This window comes from Crocuta crocuta, unplaced genomic scaffold (assembly GCF_008692635.1).
Source record: "Crocuta crocuta isolate KB4526 unplaced genomic scaffold, BGI_CrCroc_1.0 scaffold50, whole genome shotgun sequence".
In the NCBI taxonomy this organism is placed as follows: Eukaryota; Metazoa; Chordata; class Mammalia; order Carnivora; family Hyaenidae; genus Crocuta; species Crocuta crocuta.
The window spans coordinates 2219766-2237167 of NW_027527428.1; the positions used below are offsets into that span (position 1 = coordinate 2219766).

At 52.6% G+C, this 17402-nt stretch overlaps 2 protein-coding genes across 4 annotated transcripts in view; one reads left to right on the forward strand and one right to left on the reverse strand.

Moving 5' to 3' along the window:
• Positions 1-2324: 2324 nt before the first annotated feature.
• NAT9 (N-acetyltransferase 9) lies at positions 2325-6352 on the reverse strand. 3 transcript variants are annotated; one of them, XM_077756766.1, is made up of 7 exons: positions 6250-6332; positions 5589-5843; positions 4568-4677; positions 3904-4047; positions 3244-3303; positions 2934-3028; positions 2325-2825 (listed from the first exon to the last, which is right to left on the reverse strand). In XM_077756766.1, exons 2-7 carry the CDS (start codon positions 5663-5665, stop codon positions 2691-2693), a joined length of 621 nt encoding a protein of 206 aa, XP_077612892.1. In that variant the 5' UTR covers positions 5666-5843; positions 6250-6332; the 3' UTR covers positions 2325-2690. The 3 variants fall into 3 exon arrangements, with proteins under 3 accessions (XP_077612892.1, XP_077612904.1, XP_077612900.1); XM_077756778.1 differs by lacking the exon at positions 5589-5843 and having other exon boundaries at positions 6244-6352; XM_077756774.1 differs by lacking the exon at positions 5589-5843.
• Positions 6353-6506: 154 nt separating this feature from the next.
• The window catches only part of SLC38A12 (solute carrier family 38 member 12), a 55086-nt gene continuing 44190 nt past the window's right edge, over positions 6507-17402 (forward strand). Inside the window, exons 1-4 of the mRNA XM_077756067.1 lie at positions 6507-6592; positions 7042-7115; positions 7215-7340; positions 16152-16273. Of these exons, the coding sequence (XP_077612193.1) occupies positions 7095-7115; positions 7215-7340; positions 16152-16273 (269 nt within the window). The 5' untranslated portion in view covers positions 6507-6592; positions 7042-7094. The remainder of the gene's footprint in view (positions 6593-7041; positions 7116-7214; positions 7341-16151; positions 16274-17402) is intronic.

The following is a 17402-nucleotide window of genomic DNA, read 5'->3' on the forward strand; positions in this document are numbered from 1 at the left end:
GACACACAAATCAGTACCTGCATCCCTCCTCTATCGGTGAATCTGATTTTTCTAGAGAACGGTGCTCTTCCCTTACCTCAGGGAAGGTGACTGTTTCCATCCTGTCCCAGTCAGCAAGTGGACTCTGTCCTGCTTCTCCTGAGCGCTTCGGGTGCCCTTGCCACACCCACCAAGCAAGGATCGGGGAACAGGCAAGGGGTCCTGTTCTTTCATGACCCCAAGTGATGATTCCAAGGTTGATCAAGGACTGCTGAGTACAGCAACACTGCGGAACAGGCAGGGGCCCGTCGTTCTCAGAGCTGTGGCTTTTCTTCTTTTTTTAATGCAGTACCACAGAGTTTAGAGGGATTTTTGTTTCCTTGATTAACATGATTTTCCAGGTTGCTGCATCCAGGACACAGCGGCAGCCTTAGCCTTAAACTTTGTTTCTGCTCCTACCTCCCCCAGGAGCCCTGGGCAAAGGTGCGCAGGGTCTGCCCACCTCCTGCCCAGCCACCCCATTGTAAAGAAACTTCCATCAGAAATTCAACTGGCATCCAAACCGCCTCAGTCTCTGTGTCTTCCTTTAGAGCCCTGGGTAGCCTCTGGCTGACAGGGTGGGGGTACACCTGGAGGGGAAGACAGGCCAGGGCTTTCTGACTCCAGGCCTGGCGACAGAATGTGGACAGCTGTACATCAGAGGGCCCCAGGCACCTGGAGCTGCCTGAGCTTTGCCCAAGTCCTGTGGGAGGGGAACCTGCCCAGCTCCCAAGTGTCTACAGGGGCTGCCCCAGAGGTAGGATGTGGGAGGTAAGATCCACATAGCTAGAAGGCTTTATGCAGTTCTAATTCAAGAGCGCTGAAATTGTGAATCCCAAAAGGAGCTGCATTTGGAATACAAAGACTTGGCTTTGAACTTTGACTGGCAGCCAGTGGGTGCAGGATCCCCTGGAGTGGCCTGAGCTAGCACCAGATTTTCTATCTTATCTGGCCGTGGACAGGATTGGAGGGCAGCTGCGCAGGGCTAGGGGAAAACAAACCCAGCCCACGGAGGCCCAGGACATGCTCTGTGTCAGGTGGGGTGGAAGGGACTTTCCAAGGGCAAAATGCCCCGCTCCTCTTCAGAAAAGATCCAGGTCTCTTGTACCTGTGGCACCTGAGGCCACATCCCGGAAATCTGCCAAAGTGGCCCGCAAGGGCTGAGGCTGCCAGGCTAAGAGGCTCTGTCTGGGTAGGTGCTTGGAGAGAAGAAAGGGAAGTTGCTGCTGAAGGAGACAGTCAAAGAGAGGACCCAGAGAGCTAAGAATGGGTCGCTATCTGGACATCTTGGCCTCCAGTTAGGGCCTAGATTCCCACCAGTGTTAAGAGACACCATTGAAAACCCTTTCACAGGTTTTCAGGGCTGGCCCGCCCCCTCTCCACCTGGCCTCTCCCCTTTGGCCCCTGAGGGAGGCCACTTCGGTAAGCAAGGCCTGAAGACTGCACCACAGGGCAGAGACCCCTCCCTACCTCACCTGTGGAGTAGGGAAGCCCTGGGGGCCTCTGACTAAGCAGGAGGCCAGAACTCCCACCCTCTCCCTATCACTGAAGGGCCGGACACAGTACAAAAGGTTTCCAAAAGCAGGCAGATTGTAGTTTTCTTTACCTGCGAGGCAGTGGTGGAATTCCCCAGGATCGAGGACTGGGAACTGAGGGCCTCAGCAGTGGTTCTGGCTCTGACATCAAGTGCTCGGACATACCCTAGCTGCCCTCCAGGGTCTCTTCCGTGACTGTTTCGAAACCTGTCTGGCCTTGATCGCCACCGCAGATCATGACTGGACGGTTAGGAATCCAGGGGCGGGACCCTCACTCTGAGCGGGGAAGATTTGGCCCAGCTCTGCCTTTCAAAGCACCAGGCAGCCTGGCCATCCCGAACCTGTGCCCCTGGCGCCCCCTTGTGGCTTTGTCAGGCACAGCCACTCCCCAGGGCAGAGAAGTGAGGGGCAGAGAGTAAGAGATCATAGGCACCTTCAGGAAGGTACTGCGGAGTGGCTTCTGCTTCCTCCTGCAGCCCTTGCAACTGAGCAGAGGCTCCAGGCTTCACCAACAGAGGGGTGATTCAGCCACGAGGAGCTGTATCCAAAACTCACTCCTGGGTCCAAAGAGAAGGAGCAAGGACAGAGGACACTAGCTCACTTTCCAACCCTCCTGTCGTTCAGGGCCTAGATCATTCATTTCCAAACTTCTGCAGAACAGAAGCAGACTAACTCCTCCTGTCCTGATCGCACCACGCTGGACTAGATGCTGCAGGCTGGGCCTTCTGGTGGCTCACCACAGAGGCCCAAGGAGAAAGCAGGGGAAAGTGCTGAGCAGGACACTTTACTCCAGGCAAGGGCGGCCACTCCAGGCCCTCACCAGGCCCCCATTCACCTCTGTTCCCACCTCCACCCTGCCTCCTGTGGATTCGTGCTGTCCACTCCAGGTCTGAGAGTCCACTCCAGGCTTCTGCTGGCCTGCCCTGGAGCTGCTCATCCACACTCACCGCCAGCCTGAAGGAGGCCAAGGCAAGTCCGGCCCAGAATTTGAAGGGCCCCAAAAGAGGCCCCCAGGCTGGAGTGGAGTCAGGAGCACTCTGCCCCAAAGGCCCCCAACTGATTCAGGGCTCTGCTCTTCTGGACTGCGTGGTCCCACCACCCCCATTCACACAGGGCGGCTGCCCACAGGGCCAGCTGTCAACAGGACTCCAACAACCCATCTCGATAGCGCTTCTCCTCCACGTGGCTGGTCTGCTCCAGAAGCCACTGCCGCTCATGCTCGGTCACTGTCAGTCTGAGCGTCACCTCTTGGAACACGCTACTCACAGCCACCTATGTGAGCCAGAAAGGGCAGAGCCAGCTAAGTTAGTCACGAGCTCCAGCACCGCTGGCCCCACTGCCCAGACCCTGGCCTCGCGCCCCCACCAGTGACATCCTTACCTGCTCAAAGTGAAGCTTCCGGAACATCCGGATACTTGGTTCATTTCCTTGCCCAATTTTAGCCTCAAACTTGGTCAGACCTAGCTTGGTCACTCCTCCCAGAGGAGAGCAAAAGAGAGGGACAAGTCACAGGATGAAGCCCCCCTCCCCTCCCACACATACACCCCTGCTCTTCCTGTCCCAGTTTGCATTGGAGGCACCTGTCTCCTGCCCCCCCACCCTCAGGCCTGAAGAAGGCCCACTCCCAACCAGGCCCTCACCCTCACCCGGGCCTTGTTGCTTCTCCCCTCGTCTGCTCAGACTTCCTTACCATAAGACATCATCATAAGAACAGCCTCGGTGCCAAAGCCTTTGCCCCTGCAGCTGGGCTCTAAGAAAACAATGATGGTCACTGATGCTGTGTGCCAGGCTCCGCTGCAGGTCCTGGACAGCTAAAACCCCATTTCATCCCTCACAGTCCTACACAGTCAGTACTATTATTACCATTGTGCAGATAGGGCAACAGACACAGAAATTAAAATGACTTGCACAAGGGCTCACAGCTTTGAGACCCCAAAGCTGACCCCTTAACCTCAGGGTGCTGCCTCAGGAGGACAGTTTTGGGGGAAGGCTGTGGACCACGGAGGACACAAAGTAGCGGGGCTCCTCCCACAGCATGGGAAGATGCTCCAAATGAGGTCATTTCTTGTGGGAGGGTCCTCAGTGCCCAGCTCCACACATCCCCAGCAGGGATGGAGCACGATGAAGTTTGAAGACCCCAAAACCAAAGGTTAAATTCACATCTGAGCATAACATGGGAAGTAAACCTCCACGGGTGAGCCACCAGGCTAATGGAGTGCCAGGTGGCAATGGCAGGCTCACCAATGTGGAACCTTCCATTGAGTGGAGGACCCCATGAAGCCCCAGCTGGCTCAAAGTTCAGCAGATCAAGGGCCAGAAGGGAGGGAAGGCAGGGCCAGGTGGAACAAACCTGCAATCATGACCTCGATCTCCCCCAAGGAGGGGTCCTCTGAATCGGTGAGGAAGAGGTTTACATCGCCCGCCATGCAGCTCTCTTCAGTGGTGCCTGGCCGGGCCCACCACTTCTCTGCATCCAGCACAATGAACGTGCACTCTGAGGAGGGAGGCGACAGAGTTAGCACCCCCACTCCTCAAAGGAGGGAAGTAATGTCAGTCTTCCCACCCAAAGCAGGGAGCTGCAGAACATCGCCTCTGTCCGCCTGGAGAAAAATGGGCCCAGAGCTCCCTTTAGCTGATTACGAAGTCCTAAATTTGCCTCACGCAGGAAAACATGGTCTCCCCTGAACAGCAGCTGTATTCTCAGAAAGCTAAAACCACAACTGGGTTTGGGCAAGAGGTGTGAGGGGCAGGGCCTCAATTTACAGCCAGAGCCGCAAATGCTTTACTTTCTCTCCCAGGCCTGATCCAGTGAGTGGGGAAAACAGAAGAGTCAGTCACAGGGACCGGCTTCAGTGGCCAGAAAGAGTATGACGGTTTCAGGCACTTCCCAGATTTTCCATGAAGGGCTTTTCACAAAGTTTCTGTGGCCCCAGAAGGGCTACAGCTGGGAATGAGAAAGGGAGGGAACCAGGAGACTCTGCCTCTGGAGCCAGCCCAGGGCTTCCGCTTCTCACTGTCTGCATCGTCCCGCCAGCTCCGCTGCATCGAATACTCTTGCTCCAGGGTCAGGGGCTCGGAGGCTGTCAAACGCTGCAGCTCCTCTGATTTCATCCACTCGTGGTATCTGCAGGGACAGGGGGATGGCCTTTGGCATGCAGGACTGATTCAGAAGCACAGGTCTGAACATTTTATGAGATGAAGAAATAGATGGTGGAAAGGAGAACCCCGCAAGGCTAACACAGGGCTCATAAAAGACCCAAGGAAAGGGTTTATAGTAACTCCTAAGGCAGAGGGTCACCAGCACAAAACCCAGAGTAGGCTTGTCCTACAAGAGAACAGCAGGGGGGGATCAGTTCTGTCTGTCCAGCTTCCCATCCATCCAGTCTCAGGAGTCAGTGCGGGGGAGCAGTCTGAATTCAAACATTCCTCAAATTCCTAAATGGAAGTATATGGCAGGCTGACCTCAGTAAGGAAGGCTGCACAGATCTCCACCATGGCCAAGCACAGGAACCCCCCAAAAAGAAAAACTGCAAGTAGAGAATACACCCCTTCATGACCCCCATCCCAGTCTACCAGACATCTGCCGATCGCCAATTGTCCCCCACAAGAGTCTGACCCTGAGACTCCGTTCTGGCCTCTTGAAACAGGAGACATCAGAACAACCCATCAGCTCAGTTTTATGACAAGCTAACATGAAGTCTTCAAGAACTGAGCATATTCACCGACACCAGAAAAACGTCACTAATTTACAACTGGGCAGTTTCTTTTTTTCTTACACACATTCTCTTTAAATAATTCCTTGCTGGAAGTCCAAAAAAGGAAGCTAGGAGGATGAAAGGGAAATGCAGGGGCATCAGTGACTTGGAGGGAACTGGTCCTCTGAGTCAGTGTCCACTTTTTTCCATCTTTACTTCTCCAAACGATGTTTCTCCTTCTTAAAGGAAATGGCCTCTGAGATTGGGGCTAAGGAAGGCTCACCCTCCTCGCTGCACCTTGGAGAGCTGGCTTGCACCCCACGGTTAGGTGGACCCTTACCTAGGCACGTGCTCTGAGGTGTAGGGTACCAGCACCACCTTCTTTCCCAGCAGCAAAACGTTCTCATTTAATCTCATGGTAGCAGGTGGGGAGGGCAAACACCGGACTTCGTTTCCTCCCACTTAGGGTGGGAGTACTGAGCCTTCAGTTCACTAAATGTCTCCTGGGGCTAAACTGTCAGAAGAATCTTGGTCCTTCTTTCCTTCCAAAAACTTCAGAGAACACTCTAGACCCCTTGAGAGAAGGGGAAGCGGGCTGGTCGAAGATAATTAAACAATCCTTGAGTCGCATCTCAGGGGGGCTAAGCCTGAGCTGCCACTTCTGCGTGTCCCACCTCGCCCAACTTGGAAGCCTCAAACTCAAGCACCGACACTTAACGCCAAAGCTCCCATCACGTGCCCCAGTCCTGAGACTCCGCCCCAGGACCAACTTTCAGCCTCGCTTTTTATTTCCAACCCCTTCTCCCAGCGACCACCCCCGCCACCTGACTCGGGCCCCACTCTCCTCCCACCCACCTACCCAGGTCTAACCAGGCTCCTTTAGGGTGAGACAGGCTTAAATTCTTACTGCCTCCCCTTTGTGTGGAAATGTGGGGTACTCTCCTCGATCCCCGCCCCTCCCCCAAACACCGGGGTCCCAGAAAGGCTCAGCTCACACCCACTCCTCGCTGAAGAAAGCGTCCCCAGCAGAGGGGGCGATCGGCCTCCCGAGACAAGCCCGGCTTTCACCACACCGGCCCGCGGCCTCCCCGCCGGCCCGCGCGTGAGAGCGCCCCTCCCGCGTTTCCGCCACGCAGACGGCAGCCGCCCGGGTCCAATCCCGGTCCCGCCTCCGCAAGTCGCCCAATCAGCGCTCTGCGCCCCGCCCAGGGCGCGCACAGGCTAGGTGGGCTCCGAACGCGGGCGCATGCGTGCTGCGCGCGCTGGTGCAGGACAGCTGGCGCCGGCAGCAGTGGAGGGGCCGGAGGCGGCGGCCGCGGCGGCCGGGAGCGAGCGGGGGTGCAGGTGTCCGGCCCGGCGGGAGGGTGGGATGGGATGAGGCGGCGCCAGGCTCGGGGTCCCTCCAGGAGGGAGGAAGAAGCCTGGGGAAGGCTCGGAGAGGGGCTCTTGAGAAGAGGGGGAGGCTTGAGGCTGGGGAGCCCAGAGGCAGGGCGGAAAACAGGTTGGGGGTGGCGGGGACCGGAGGGCTCGTTAAAAAGGAGAGTTTTGGGGACCAGGAGTTGGGTTGGAGGGCGACCTGGGAAAGCCCCCAGTTTGTTGCCCTAGGCGGAGGTGACAGTTATCTGGGCTGTCCTGTGTGGTAGTGAGCTCGCTGTTCCTGGCATTAAACGCGGATAGCCCCTTAAGAGTGTGCAAACGGGGCGCTTGTAGTGGGGGGGGCGGTACTTGGCCTGTGGGTCTCCTCCTCTCAGTTGGAGTCTGAGCGGCGCTGAATGCACTCATGCCCCGCACAGCGAGAAAGAAGTTGGAGGAAACCACCCAGGTGTCCGTCATCTAGAGCTGTGTCATGACAGATGAGGCCACGTCGGTAATAAAAGTACAGGGGGCGGGGGAGGGGTACTCTCCAGAGCTGCCCCCACCCCCGTCGAGGTCAATCAGAAAGCTGAAGTCTGCTCTTTTGCCTCAGGGAGCCACAGGAGCCGCGGCCTCGGCAAGGAAGACACCTAAAGAAATCCGGCTACGCACCGACCTTTCCTCACTTTTGGACATGGCGGGTGAAATCACAGAGACCGGGGAGCTCTATTCTCCCTACGTGAGTTTTACCTTTAGAACCTGTTTTACCCCCGTGCTTGCCCCTGGCTCCCAGAGACGCACCGTGCTTCCTGGACTGTACTAGCGAGTGCTGCTGCTCTTAGACCCTGGCGAAAGCCGGGGTGAGGGAACTCCATTCAACAGGAGCCATGTCGCCGCTGTCCTGGCTCAGAGCATGTGATGGCACGTGTCAGATGCTGGTCAGAGTAGTCAAGGAAACAGCTGACTTGCTAACTCCTTGGGATATTTATGCCGGGGCCACTAGCACTTGCAGACTGTGTTCCTGCGTGTAGATGGTGATTGACGGCTGTTGACTCTGGGTTCATTCATCTCAGCAGCTTGAAAGCACTTTGATTGCCAGCTGAACTGTAAATTGTACCGCTTTTATAGTCCTGGATGGCGTAAGAGGCAGAGAAAGCATTCCGAGGCTTCCAAGTGCTGTTTGCTGGAGTCTGTAATTAGAACAATTAGAAGGATTGATTTCTTACTGTGTTGAGTCTGCGTCACACACACACACACACACACACCCACAGGTACATCCAGTTTATCTTCCTTGCGTAATAAAATATTGGTTGTGGTTACATCGCGGACTCCTCTTGCCCAGATACCTGGCTGGAGGATTGGAATAATCAAGTGATTGACTCATGTTGCTACTGAGTATCCCAGGGAAAAGCAGCACTGCCTTAAGTAGTGGTCCTCTTTCTAGAGCTTAGTTAACCTTAAACAGCTGCCCTGCTTTGCACTTACTTCCTAACCTGTGGAATCCCTGCTTTGTTTCGGCTAGCTTCGCAGACTCTAGAGCTGTGGTATGATGGATAAGGAAGCATCTCTGAGGGGCGCCTGGGTGGCTCAGTCAGTGAAGCATATGACTCTTGATTTCGGCTCAGGTCATCATCTCACAGTTTGTGAGTTCAAGTCCGTATCAGGCTCTGTGCTGACAGTGCAGAGCCTGCTTGGAATTCTCTTTCCCTCTCTCTCTCTCTCTCTCTCTCTCTCTGCCCCTCCACCATCCATGCTGTCTCTCTCAAAAATGAAATTAAAGTAAAAACATAAAAAAGGGAAGCATCTCTGAAAATAGCTGGCAAAAAGCCATTCTCACGCCAGAGGCTTCCTACTGGATCTGTGCCTTTTGCGTATGGCACTAAAGGAGCCCCCTTCCCCTCCATAATTTATCAAAGGAAGCCTTTCTTGAACTTTGGACTGAATCTAATTGTGCTCCTCTCATCTGAGAAATTGGGTAACAGCTCACGGCCTCTTCTTAGTATCAGCAGTGAAATGTCCACATTGTCCATAAAAGTTCCTCCTCTTTCTCAGAGCATCCATACGTTTAGAGATGAGAAAATGAGTTATTTCTGTAACTGAGTTTTGGAAAGAAAAACCCTTTGATAGGCTGGCTCACTTTTCTTGTGCCTCCAGTTGTTCACATAATCATTTCACACATCAGCATATACCCACAGGAAGCTGGGCAGGGAGGCCTGAAGGCCTTGGTGGGTTCTGCTTCCCGCCCCGTTTTCCTGTGTGTTTGGCTTTGTTTGAGGTCTGTGTTTGAGGGCCTCCTCTGGGCATTTGCCACAAAGAACTGCTTGCATTCTCTTATCCTACGGGTGGAGAGAGAGCTGGAGAGAGAGCGGTAGGGGAGAGATGGGTGGTGGGGAGGGTGAGGTGGTGTTAGGCAGGAGCCAGCGGTCAGGGTTCAAGGAGAGACCGTGCCTTTTTGTCCTGAGGTTTCCCCAACTCTGCCATCCTGGGAGAGAGTGGTTCTTGATCCCTTGTGAAAGCAGGAGAAGGGCACAAGGTTCCCCACCGATGGAGCCCGGAAAAGCAGTGGAAATCCCTCCACTGCGGATACGACTTGGAGTCTCCCCGCTCAGGACAGGCAGGAGCCGCCCTCAAGGTCTCGGGAAACCGGGACACTGAGCCCTTACTTGGTTCGCGAACGTGCATCGGCCCGTAACCGGGGTTCTTCCGCACACAGAGCCTCTCGCGGCCTGTGTTATCCATCCGTCAGTTCTTTCCCGCTTCCTGGGTGTTAGGGATGTTTGCCTCCAGCATAAGATACCTATGCCGGGCAGACCAGCCTCACAGAGGACTCACGTGACAGGCCCTCTCGAGGACAGTGCTGGATTCAGAACGCAATTCAGGCCCGCATGCCACCCCCACCTCCTCAAAGTGACCTCGGAAGAGGCATGTCTGTTTCCCTATTTACGAGGGCCAGGAGCGGCTCAGGACTGCGGGAACTCTGTGATCCAAATGGAGGACGACGTGGACCCCCACCTGCATGAGGGTCAGCTGCCGAGGGTCCCTCCTGCCGGCCAAGCTGGCCAAAGATCGTTGCTTTTGCTTTCAAAGGACAGGCCACTCGCTTCCGCATCTCTTCTGCCTTCTGTTTCCTTTGACAACTGTCTTTGGGGAAGCGGACGAAACAGCCGCTAGCTCCTGCCTCGTGCACGCCTGCGGCTGAGGCCGCTGGGCGAGAGGTAGGGCAGCAAGAACGCCGCACTGACTTCCCTAGGGCATGAGACCAGGTCCCCCATCCCAAGGAAGAGTGGAGAAGGGGAAGAGACGGTTTAGCCTGAAGCGGGGCTTTATTCTGCTTTCGGCCCCGCTTTTCAGGAGGCTGTCCCCGCAGAACTGTCAGGTAACCAGCAGAAGAGAATGTCTCCTTCCTCTTCCTCCTGCCTCACAACTACCTTTGACCTGGCTTGTGGCCTAGCTCAGATCTGCTTCCTGCTCCATAAATCTACTCCTAGTTGGTCCTCACTGGCATCTTTACTGAAGGGCGGGAGGGTTTAATTCTTGCCAGGAAAGTGAAGAAGTCTCATGCTTTCCTACAGGACTCTCTGAGCCCCACTAGGCCCAGAGTACAGCCTGTGAAACTGAAAAATAGCGATAGTGCAGGACAAATGTGATTACCCATTTCTGCTCCCAACTGCTAACAACGTATCCCTGTTAACTTCTTTGTAAAGTTCTTAAAGGTTTTTTTTTTAATGTGTAATATTTTAAAAATTTTTATTAGAGCTCCACACCCAGCGCGGAGTCTGATGTGGGGTTCGATCCCACAACCCTGGGATCATGACCGGAGCCAAAAGCAAGAGTCAGAGATTTAACTGACTGAGCTACTCAGGCGCCCCTTAGAGGGTCTTTTCTCACCAAGACTTATTTGAAGTATCTGTTGGGAGTGTGTCTTTATCAGCAGTGGTTCTCAGCTGGTGGTGGTCTTGCCCCTCCCCCCACCATCTCAGGACACTTGGCAACATCTGGAGACATTTGTGATCATCACAGCACAGGCTCAAGGATGGGGAGTATTGGAGCCTAGTGGGTGGAGACCGGGGATGCTGCTATGCACCCTACGGTCCACGGGACAGCCCCACAACAAAGAAGAATCTGGCCCCGGCTTCAGGCAGAGACCCCTGCTCTACAATAGACCCCTGACCCTTACACCTCAAGACCTTCAGGTATCACTGAATTCCGAAATGCCGCTTCTATTGTTTCGTTTCCTTACAAAACTTTTGGCTAAGAACTGTCACTTTCTCTTTACTTCTATCGCGAGAAACTTCACCGAGGCCATTTTCCATAAAGAGAAAGGGTCCACCTTTCATGGGGCAGACCTGCTTAGAAGGGCAACATGCAGAAACAGAACTGCAGGGAGGGATGTAGGAACACGGGCCAGACTTGTTTTAATCCTTCTGGGGTCTGTCTGTGTGATCACACTGAGACCGTGGTGTCTGCCATGGGACAGAGACTGTGAGGCTCACGCGAGAAAGGACCTCGCCAGGTCCAGTCAGCTCAGCCAAGGATTCCTAGCTGGAGGCTGTGTGCCGGGCACTCGGAGAAGCGACACCCAGGCCACAGTGAGCCTCAGATGTAGCAATGGGGAACGAATGAGTACCCCAACATTGAGAACCCAAACCAGGACATATGTACTCTTGCCTAGGGGTTCAAAAGCAGGGAGCGAGACTAGAAGGACTTTATGGCAGAAGTGGCATTTGCATGAGTGCTGGGTGGGATTCGAGGGGCTGGTGGCCTGTGCCAACTGTAAGTGGACTCTGAGCAGAGCTCTTTCCCGTCTACAGGGTGCCTTCCTGTCCACCCAGATGTGCACTCCACGCCTGCCTGGAAGCCTGTCTCTCCCTAAACCACCCGGCCCCTTCTCCCTCCCAGCATTATTAAAAAAAAAAAAAGAAAAACGCTGAGAGAATGGGCCCCAATTTGTGTGATAAAAAATTCAGCACACGTTTATTTTAGAAAATTTTTCTAAACGTAGAAAAGTGCAGGCTGCCTGGGTGGCTCAGTTAAGTGTCCAACTCTTATTTCAACTCAGGTTGTGATTTTAGGGTCATGGAATGAACCCCCACACAGGGCTCTGCGCTGAGCATAGCGCCTGCTTGGGATTCTGTCTCTCTGTCTCCCTCATCTCTTTCTCCCTTTCTCCCTCTCTCCTTCCCCACCCCGTCTCTCTCTCTTTCTTGTGTGGTCTCTCTCAAAATAAACTTTAAAACATACATATATGTATATATATAGAAAAGTACATGTTTCAAAGAACAGGGAAGTAAAAATGAGAGATGGGTAGGTGTTCCCAGAGATGAAGTGTTCTGTTGCTGTTTTAAACAGGAATAAGCGGTAAAGCAAACTGTAAGTCAGCCCGTGTCCTAGAGCACAGGAAGACCCGTTGGGAGTGGCGGTCACAGCCCAGGCTGGAAGTGATTTAGGTTGTGAGCGAGAGTCTGACCAGAGGTAGTGACAGAAGACCCTTCAGAAGTAGAATCACGAGGGCCGGGATCCCCAGAAGCGGCGGGCAGGGACAACTAGAGACGGCGGATCTGAGGTCTGCAGAAAGGCTGATGCGGAGGTGAAGCCGCTGGACCGAGTGAAGTTGCTTCAGAGGGAAGAGAGACCGTTTACATCAGAGTGTGAGAAGGAATAAAGACTAAGAAAGTCATTGGAGTGGGCAAATCGGAGATCACTGGTGATCTTGAACGTAGTTTCAAAAGAGCTCTGGGGATGGAAACACAAAGTACAGAAACTTGGAATGAAGGTAGAGGAAATAGGTAGCTTTTTTGGTGAGTGTGGCTAACGGTAGTGAGAAGGTTGTGGGTTTTTTCTTTTAATGTTTGTTTATTTTTGGGAGAGTGGGAGTAGGAGACAGGTAGAGAGAGAGGGAGACCGAGAATCCCAAGCAGGCTCCATGCGCCGTCAGCACAGAGCCCAGTGCAGGGCTCGAACCCGAAAACCATAAGATCATGACTTGAGCTGAAGGCGATGCTTAACTGACTGAGCCTCCCAGCCACCCTGAGACGGTTGTGTTTTATTTATTTTTTATTTTTTTATTTTTTTATATTTTATTTATTTTTGAGAGAGATAGAGACAGCATGAGCAGGGGAGGATCAGAGAGAGAGGGAGACACAGAATCCGAAGCAGGCTCCAGGCTCTGAGCTGTCAGCACAGAGCCCGATGCGAGGCTTGAACCCACGAACCGTGAGATCATGACCTGAGCTGAAGTCGGACGCCCAACCGACTGAGCCACCCAGGCACCCGAGACAGTTGTATTTTAAAGGTATCAAGCACATTTATAGGCAGAGGGGAGGAGCTCCTAGGAAGATTTCAGAAAGAAGGACTGAGCCCAGATATTCGGGTGCAGGAGGGACACATGTTCCCCACAGGCAGAGAAGGAGTTGAGACGATGCAGACACTGATTTTTGAATGAGGAGGGAGTGAGGCTGGGGGAGGCCACGTCAGATGGGCTCGGTCACCTCCATGACATAGGATGCAGCCTTCAACTGAGAGAGGTGGGGGTCAGGGGCTAGGGCTTGAAGAGGCTGGATGGTTTCCCATGGGAAATGCCAAGAAGTCCATGATGGAATAAAGAAAATCGATGTTGTTGGACCACAGGTAAAAGAACCATTGGTTTAAAATAAATAAATAAAATAAATAACAACCTAGGAACTTTTAGCAGCTTCATATAGGGAATAGAGGAAGCAGGATCTGTCCAAGGCCTGGGTCCGGAGGGTCAGAACAGGGGAGGGTGCGTGAATCGTGGGTACTGGGTAGAGAGTGCTTTGTGGAACTCAATGATGTAAATCATTGTAAATGATGCCGAAGAATGTGAGTGAGGCCAGAGTGGGGGGGGCGGGTGGCCTGCCTGGGGAGGGGTGTGCTGCCAGGAGGCTTCAGCTCAGAGAAGCGAATTTCCTGATCAAGGATCTAGAAACAGGAAAATTACAATTAACAGCTAGAGTCCAGGGGCACCTGGGTGGCTCATTCGGTTGAGTGTCCGACTTTGGCTCGGGTCATGATCTCGCGGTTCATGAGTTCGAGGCCCGCGTTGAGAGCTCTGTGCTCCAGCTCGGGACCTGGAGCCTGCTTCAGATTCTGTGTTTCCTCTCTCTGCCCCTCCCTCACTCAGGCTCGCTCTCTGTCTCTCTTTCTCAAAAATAAATAAACATTAAAAAAAAAAACTTAACAAAACAGCTAGAATCAAGTTGACGTGAATGAGAGTTTAAAACGTGAAGTAGTGATCCAGCAATTGCTCTCAGAGGCTGGTGGTCAGGGGCCATGGAGAGGGTCTGCTGGTGGGTACCTGCCTTCCTTTTGGAGGGATGAAGTAGCATCAGATGGTGGTGCTAAAAACCACTGAACTGTGTCCTTTAAAAGGGTGATTTTTTAAATGATGTTTAAAATTTTAATTCCAGTATAGTTAACAGTGTTACAACAATTCAGTTCCTTCAGTTCCGTACAACCCCGGGGGCTCATTCCCACAAGCGCACTCCATAATCCCCATCCCCCCCCCACCTCCCCTCTGTAACCATCAGTTTGTTCTCTGTGGTTAATACTCTGTTTGTTAGTCTTTTTTTTTTTTTCCTTTTCTCATTCATTTTGTTTCTTAAATTCTACATCCAAGTGAAATCATATGGTATTTATCTTTCTATATTGACTTATTTAGCCTTATCCTCTCTGGATCCATCCATGTTGTTGCAAGTGACAAGATTTCATTCTTTTTATAGCTGGATAACCTTTCTGTGTGTGTGTGTGTGTGTGTGTGTGTGTGTGTGTGTGTGTGTATTCCACTTCTTTATCCATTCATCTATTGACGGACACTTGGGCTGTTTCCATTAGTTAGCTGTCGTAATGCTGCAATTAATATAGGGGTGCATGTATCCCTTTGAATTAGTGTTTTTGTATTTTTTGGGTAAATGCCCAGTAATGTAATTGCTGGATTGTTATGCCCAGATCGCGATCTCCCCAAAATCCCAAGACCGCCAAGGAGTCCAAGTCACATATCCAAAAGCAAAGGGCGTTTATTCAGGCTTAAGCTCAGGCTCCCAGACCTCACCAATGCAGTGGATCTGTGCTGAGAGCCCCAAACAATGGAGGAGTAGGGTTTTTATGGGTTTTGTGATGGGGAAGTTACAGAAGTTGTGGCAGGGGAACAGTGATCCAATCATAATTATTCAACATCACTGACAGCGGGTTTAACCATGCACATTGTCTAGAGTATTCGTTACTTTTGGCAGGATCCAATTACGATGTTTAGAGTACCTTTAAATTCAACCAATCACAGAGCGAGCCTAGGGTCTTGTTCAGCGACTAACAGGTTAACTTTAACATTAGGTAACAGGGTCCTATCTATAGTTTCTATCTATAGGCCTCTCCCTTAGTAATGTGGAGGGTGGTCGCTGGCCTTCCCTGATTGGGTGTTGCAAGGGTGGTTTCTCCTGCCTTGGGTAATGTGTAACTGCCTGATAGTTTCGGGGAAGCTGAAACTCAGGCCTTCTAGTTTAGAGGGGAAACTTAAAGCCTGTCATGGAGTCAGTTTGGTTTAGACTTGTGTCCTTACAGATCGTAGGTAGTTCTATTTCTAACTTTTTATGGGACCCCCCTCCATACTGTTTTCCACAGCGGCCGCACCAGTGTACAGTCCCATCAGCAGTGCACGAGGGTTCCTTTCTTTCTGCATCCTTGCCAATGCTTGTTGTTTCTCGTGTTGTTGATTTCAGCCATTCTGACGAGTGAGGTGATGTCTCACTTGCATTTCCCTGATGATGACTGATGTTGGGCATCCTTGCATGTGTCTGTAGGCCATCTGAATGTCTTCTTTGGGGAAATGCCTGTTCATTTCTTCTGTCCATTTTTTAATTAGACTATTTGGGGTTTGGCCATTATATAAGTTCTTTATACATTTTGGATGCTAATTCTTTATCAGCTATGTCCTTTGCAAATATCTTAAAAGGGCAAATTTCATGACATGTGAACTGTCTCAATTTTCATAAAAATCCCTGAAGTTAGTATGGGCAGGACGGTAGGGAAACTGAAGCAGCAGTGAGTGTTGACATCCCGAAGGAGAATGGCAAGAACGGGCAAGAGCAGAGTTGGGTCATGTGCTGGGAGGTCTTGGAAGAGTGGAGGTGTTTTTAGGTCAGCACTACGGTTCATCCTTGTACCGGGTCCCCCAGATGTGGTGGTGTGTCCTCAGGAAGCCTACAGCCTGGCTGGGCAGAGAGTTAACATCTGAGATGAAGCTTTGAGTAATAGGAAATGGCAAGTGCCCAAAAGCAGAGAAGGAACCGAACACCAGAGCCCTCTTGGAAGGTCCGACAGAATGCGGGACTTTAGCCTTCCAAGTATTGATGTTCGCTTCCCCAGCATTTGGTTGCACAGCATGGCTCCTTAGAGCCTCGGCAGAAGTCTCCCTTCTGACCTGCTTCTCTGGCCTCCCTGCCTCCAGTTTGGCTGTCACCCAGGGTTATCTTCGGGAGCCACTGCGGGGAGAGGTTAATTAACTTCAGAGATTGAATGTCACTTCCGTCGCTTCCAGGTGGGACTGGTGTACATGTTTAACCTCATCGTGGGCACTGGGGCACTCACCATGCCCAAGGCCTTTGCCACCGCCGGGTGGCTCGTCAGCCTGGCCCTGCTGGTGTTCCTGGGCTTCATGAGGTAAGAGGCTGGCACCCGGGGGCTAGGAGGAGGCTGCCTGGGAAGTCCTGACTCCGTGCCTGGGGGGCGGGGAGATGTCCACGGTGAATCCTAACCAGGGTGGCCCAGAGACAGGAAAGGAGACACAAAGGTCTCTGGGTCTCATGCTAGCAGAGCAGTTACACAACGTGATCAGTTAAGAATCAAGACCTCCAACTGGGCTCTGGAATGTTTCACGTGGCACTCACATTGCCTCTCCGGCTGGTTGACCTCCCGGGTTGTGTGCTTTAGTAATGGTACCCTCAATTTTTGTTCTCTGAGAAAATAGCACCTGGCCACCAAAAAAGAATCTGACAAACATCTACGGTGATAAGAGGAGGCAGTTTGGAATTTAGACTCTGCTTAAGATAGCCTGCAGAGTAAGTGATTAACACACGGGCAGGCACATAATCACGTGTTAATCTCATCCCGCCTTGTGCCTGGCAGCAAATAGGTGGCCAGTGCCCTCCCAAGTTTTCAGGGGCGCCTGCTTCTTGAGCCAGATGTGTGGGGTTCACCAGCTGGTGCTTCACAGGGAAGATCCTACTTGAGGCTCCTCTTAGGGATTCTACGTGCAGGTGGGGAGTCATTCGGCAAGTGCCCCAGACGCACAAGGGATTCAGGACGACGCATTTCCAGGGCTGCCAGAAAGAGGCGAGGAAACACCTGGAAACATGCCCCCAGGGGGACCTTCCCTGGGAGAAGTGACACCAGGCACTGTTCTTGGGTCAACAAAACAAAGATCCCTGCCCTCAAAGACTTTGGGGAAAACGAATCAGGAGTCTGTTGGAAGGTGATAAGGTGATGAGTAACTTGGAAGAACCCTATGGACCAGGGCGGGGCATGGGGAGCGTGGGGGCAATGGCAGCTTCTAGTAGGTAGTGTAGTCGGTGGTCCCAGAGGGTAGCAGTTGGGATGGGAAGGAGGCAGCACTGGGTGGAAGGATGGGACAGGTTACAGGTGAAGCAACTTGGGACGTAGAAGAGGCTGGATGGGAAAACACTCACATTTCTGTTTCTTCACCCATTTTCTTTTGGGGGGTTTTGTGGCCATCCTTGGCTTATTATGTCCTGCAAGTCCTTATCCTTCTGTGACTCTGCTGTCCCCTTTA

Excerpts from the sequence above, each read along its gene's own strand:
- NAT9 (XM_077756766.1), bottom strand. The coding sequence starts at position 5,665 with ATGAGATTAAATGAGAACGTTTTGCTGCTGGGAAAGAAGGTGGTGCTG. Across the intron at positions 4,048-4,567 it reads CTGGCGGGACGATGCAGACA|AGTGCACGTTCATTGTGCTG; the intron begins GTGAGAAGCGGA and ends CTCCCTCCTCAG. Across the intron at positions 3,304-3,903 it reads GATCGAGGTCATGATTGCAG|AGCCCAGCTGCAGGGGCAAA; the intron begins GTTTGTTCCACC and ends TTGTTTTCTTAG.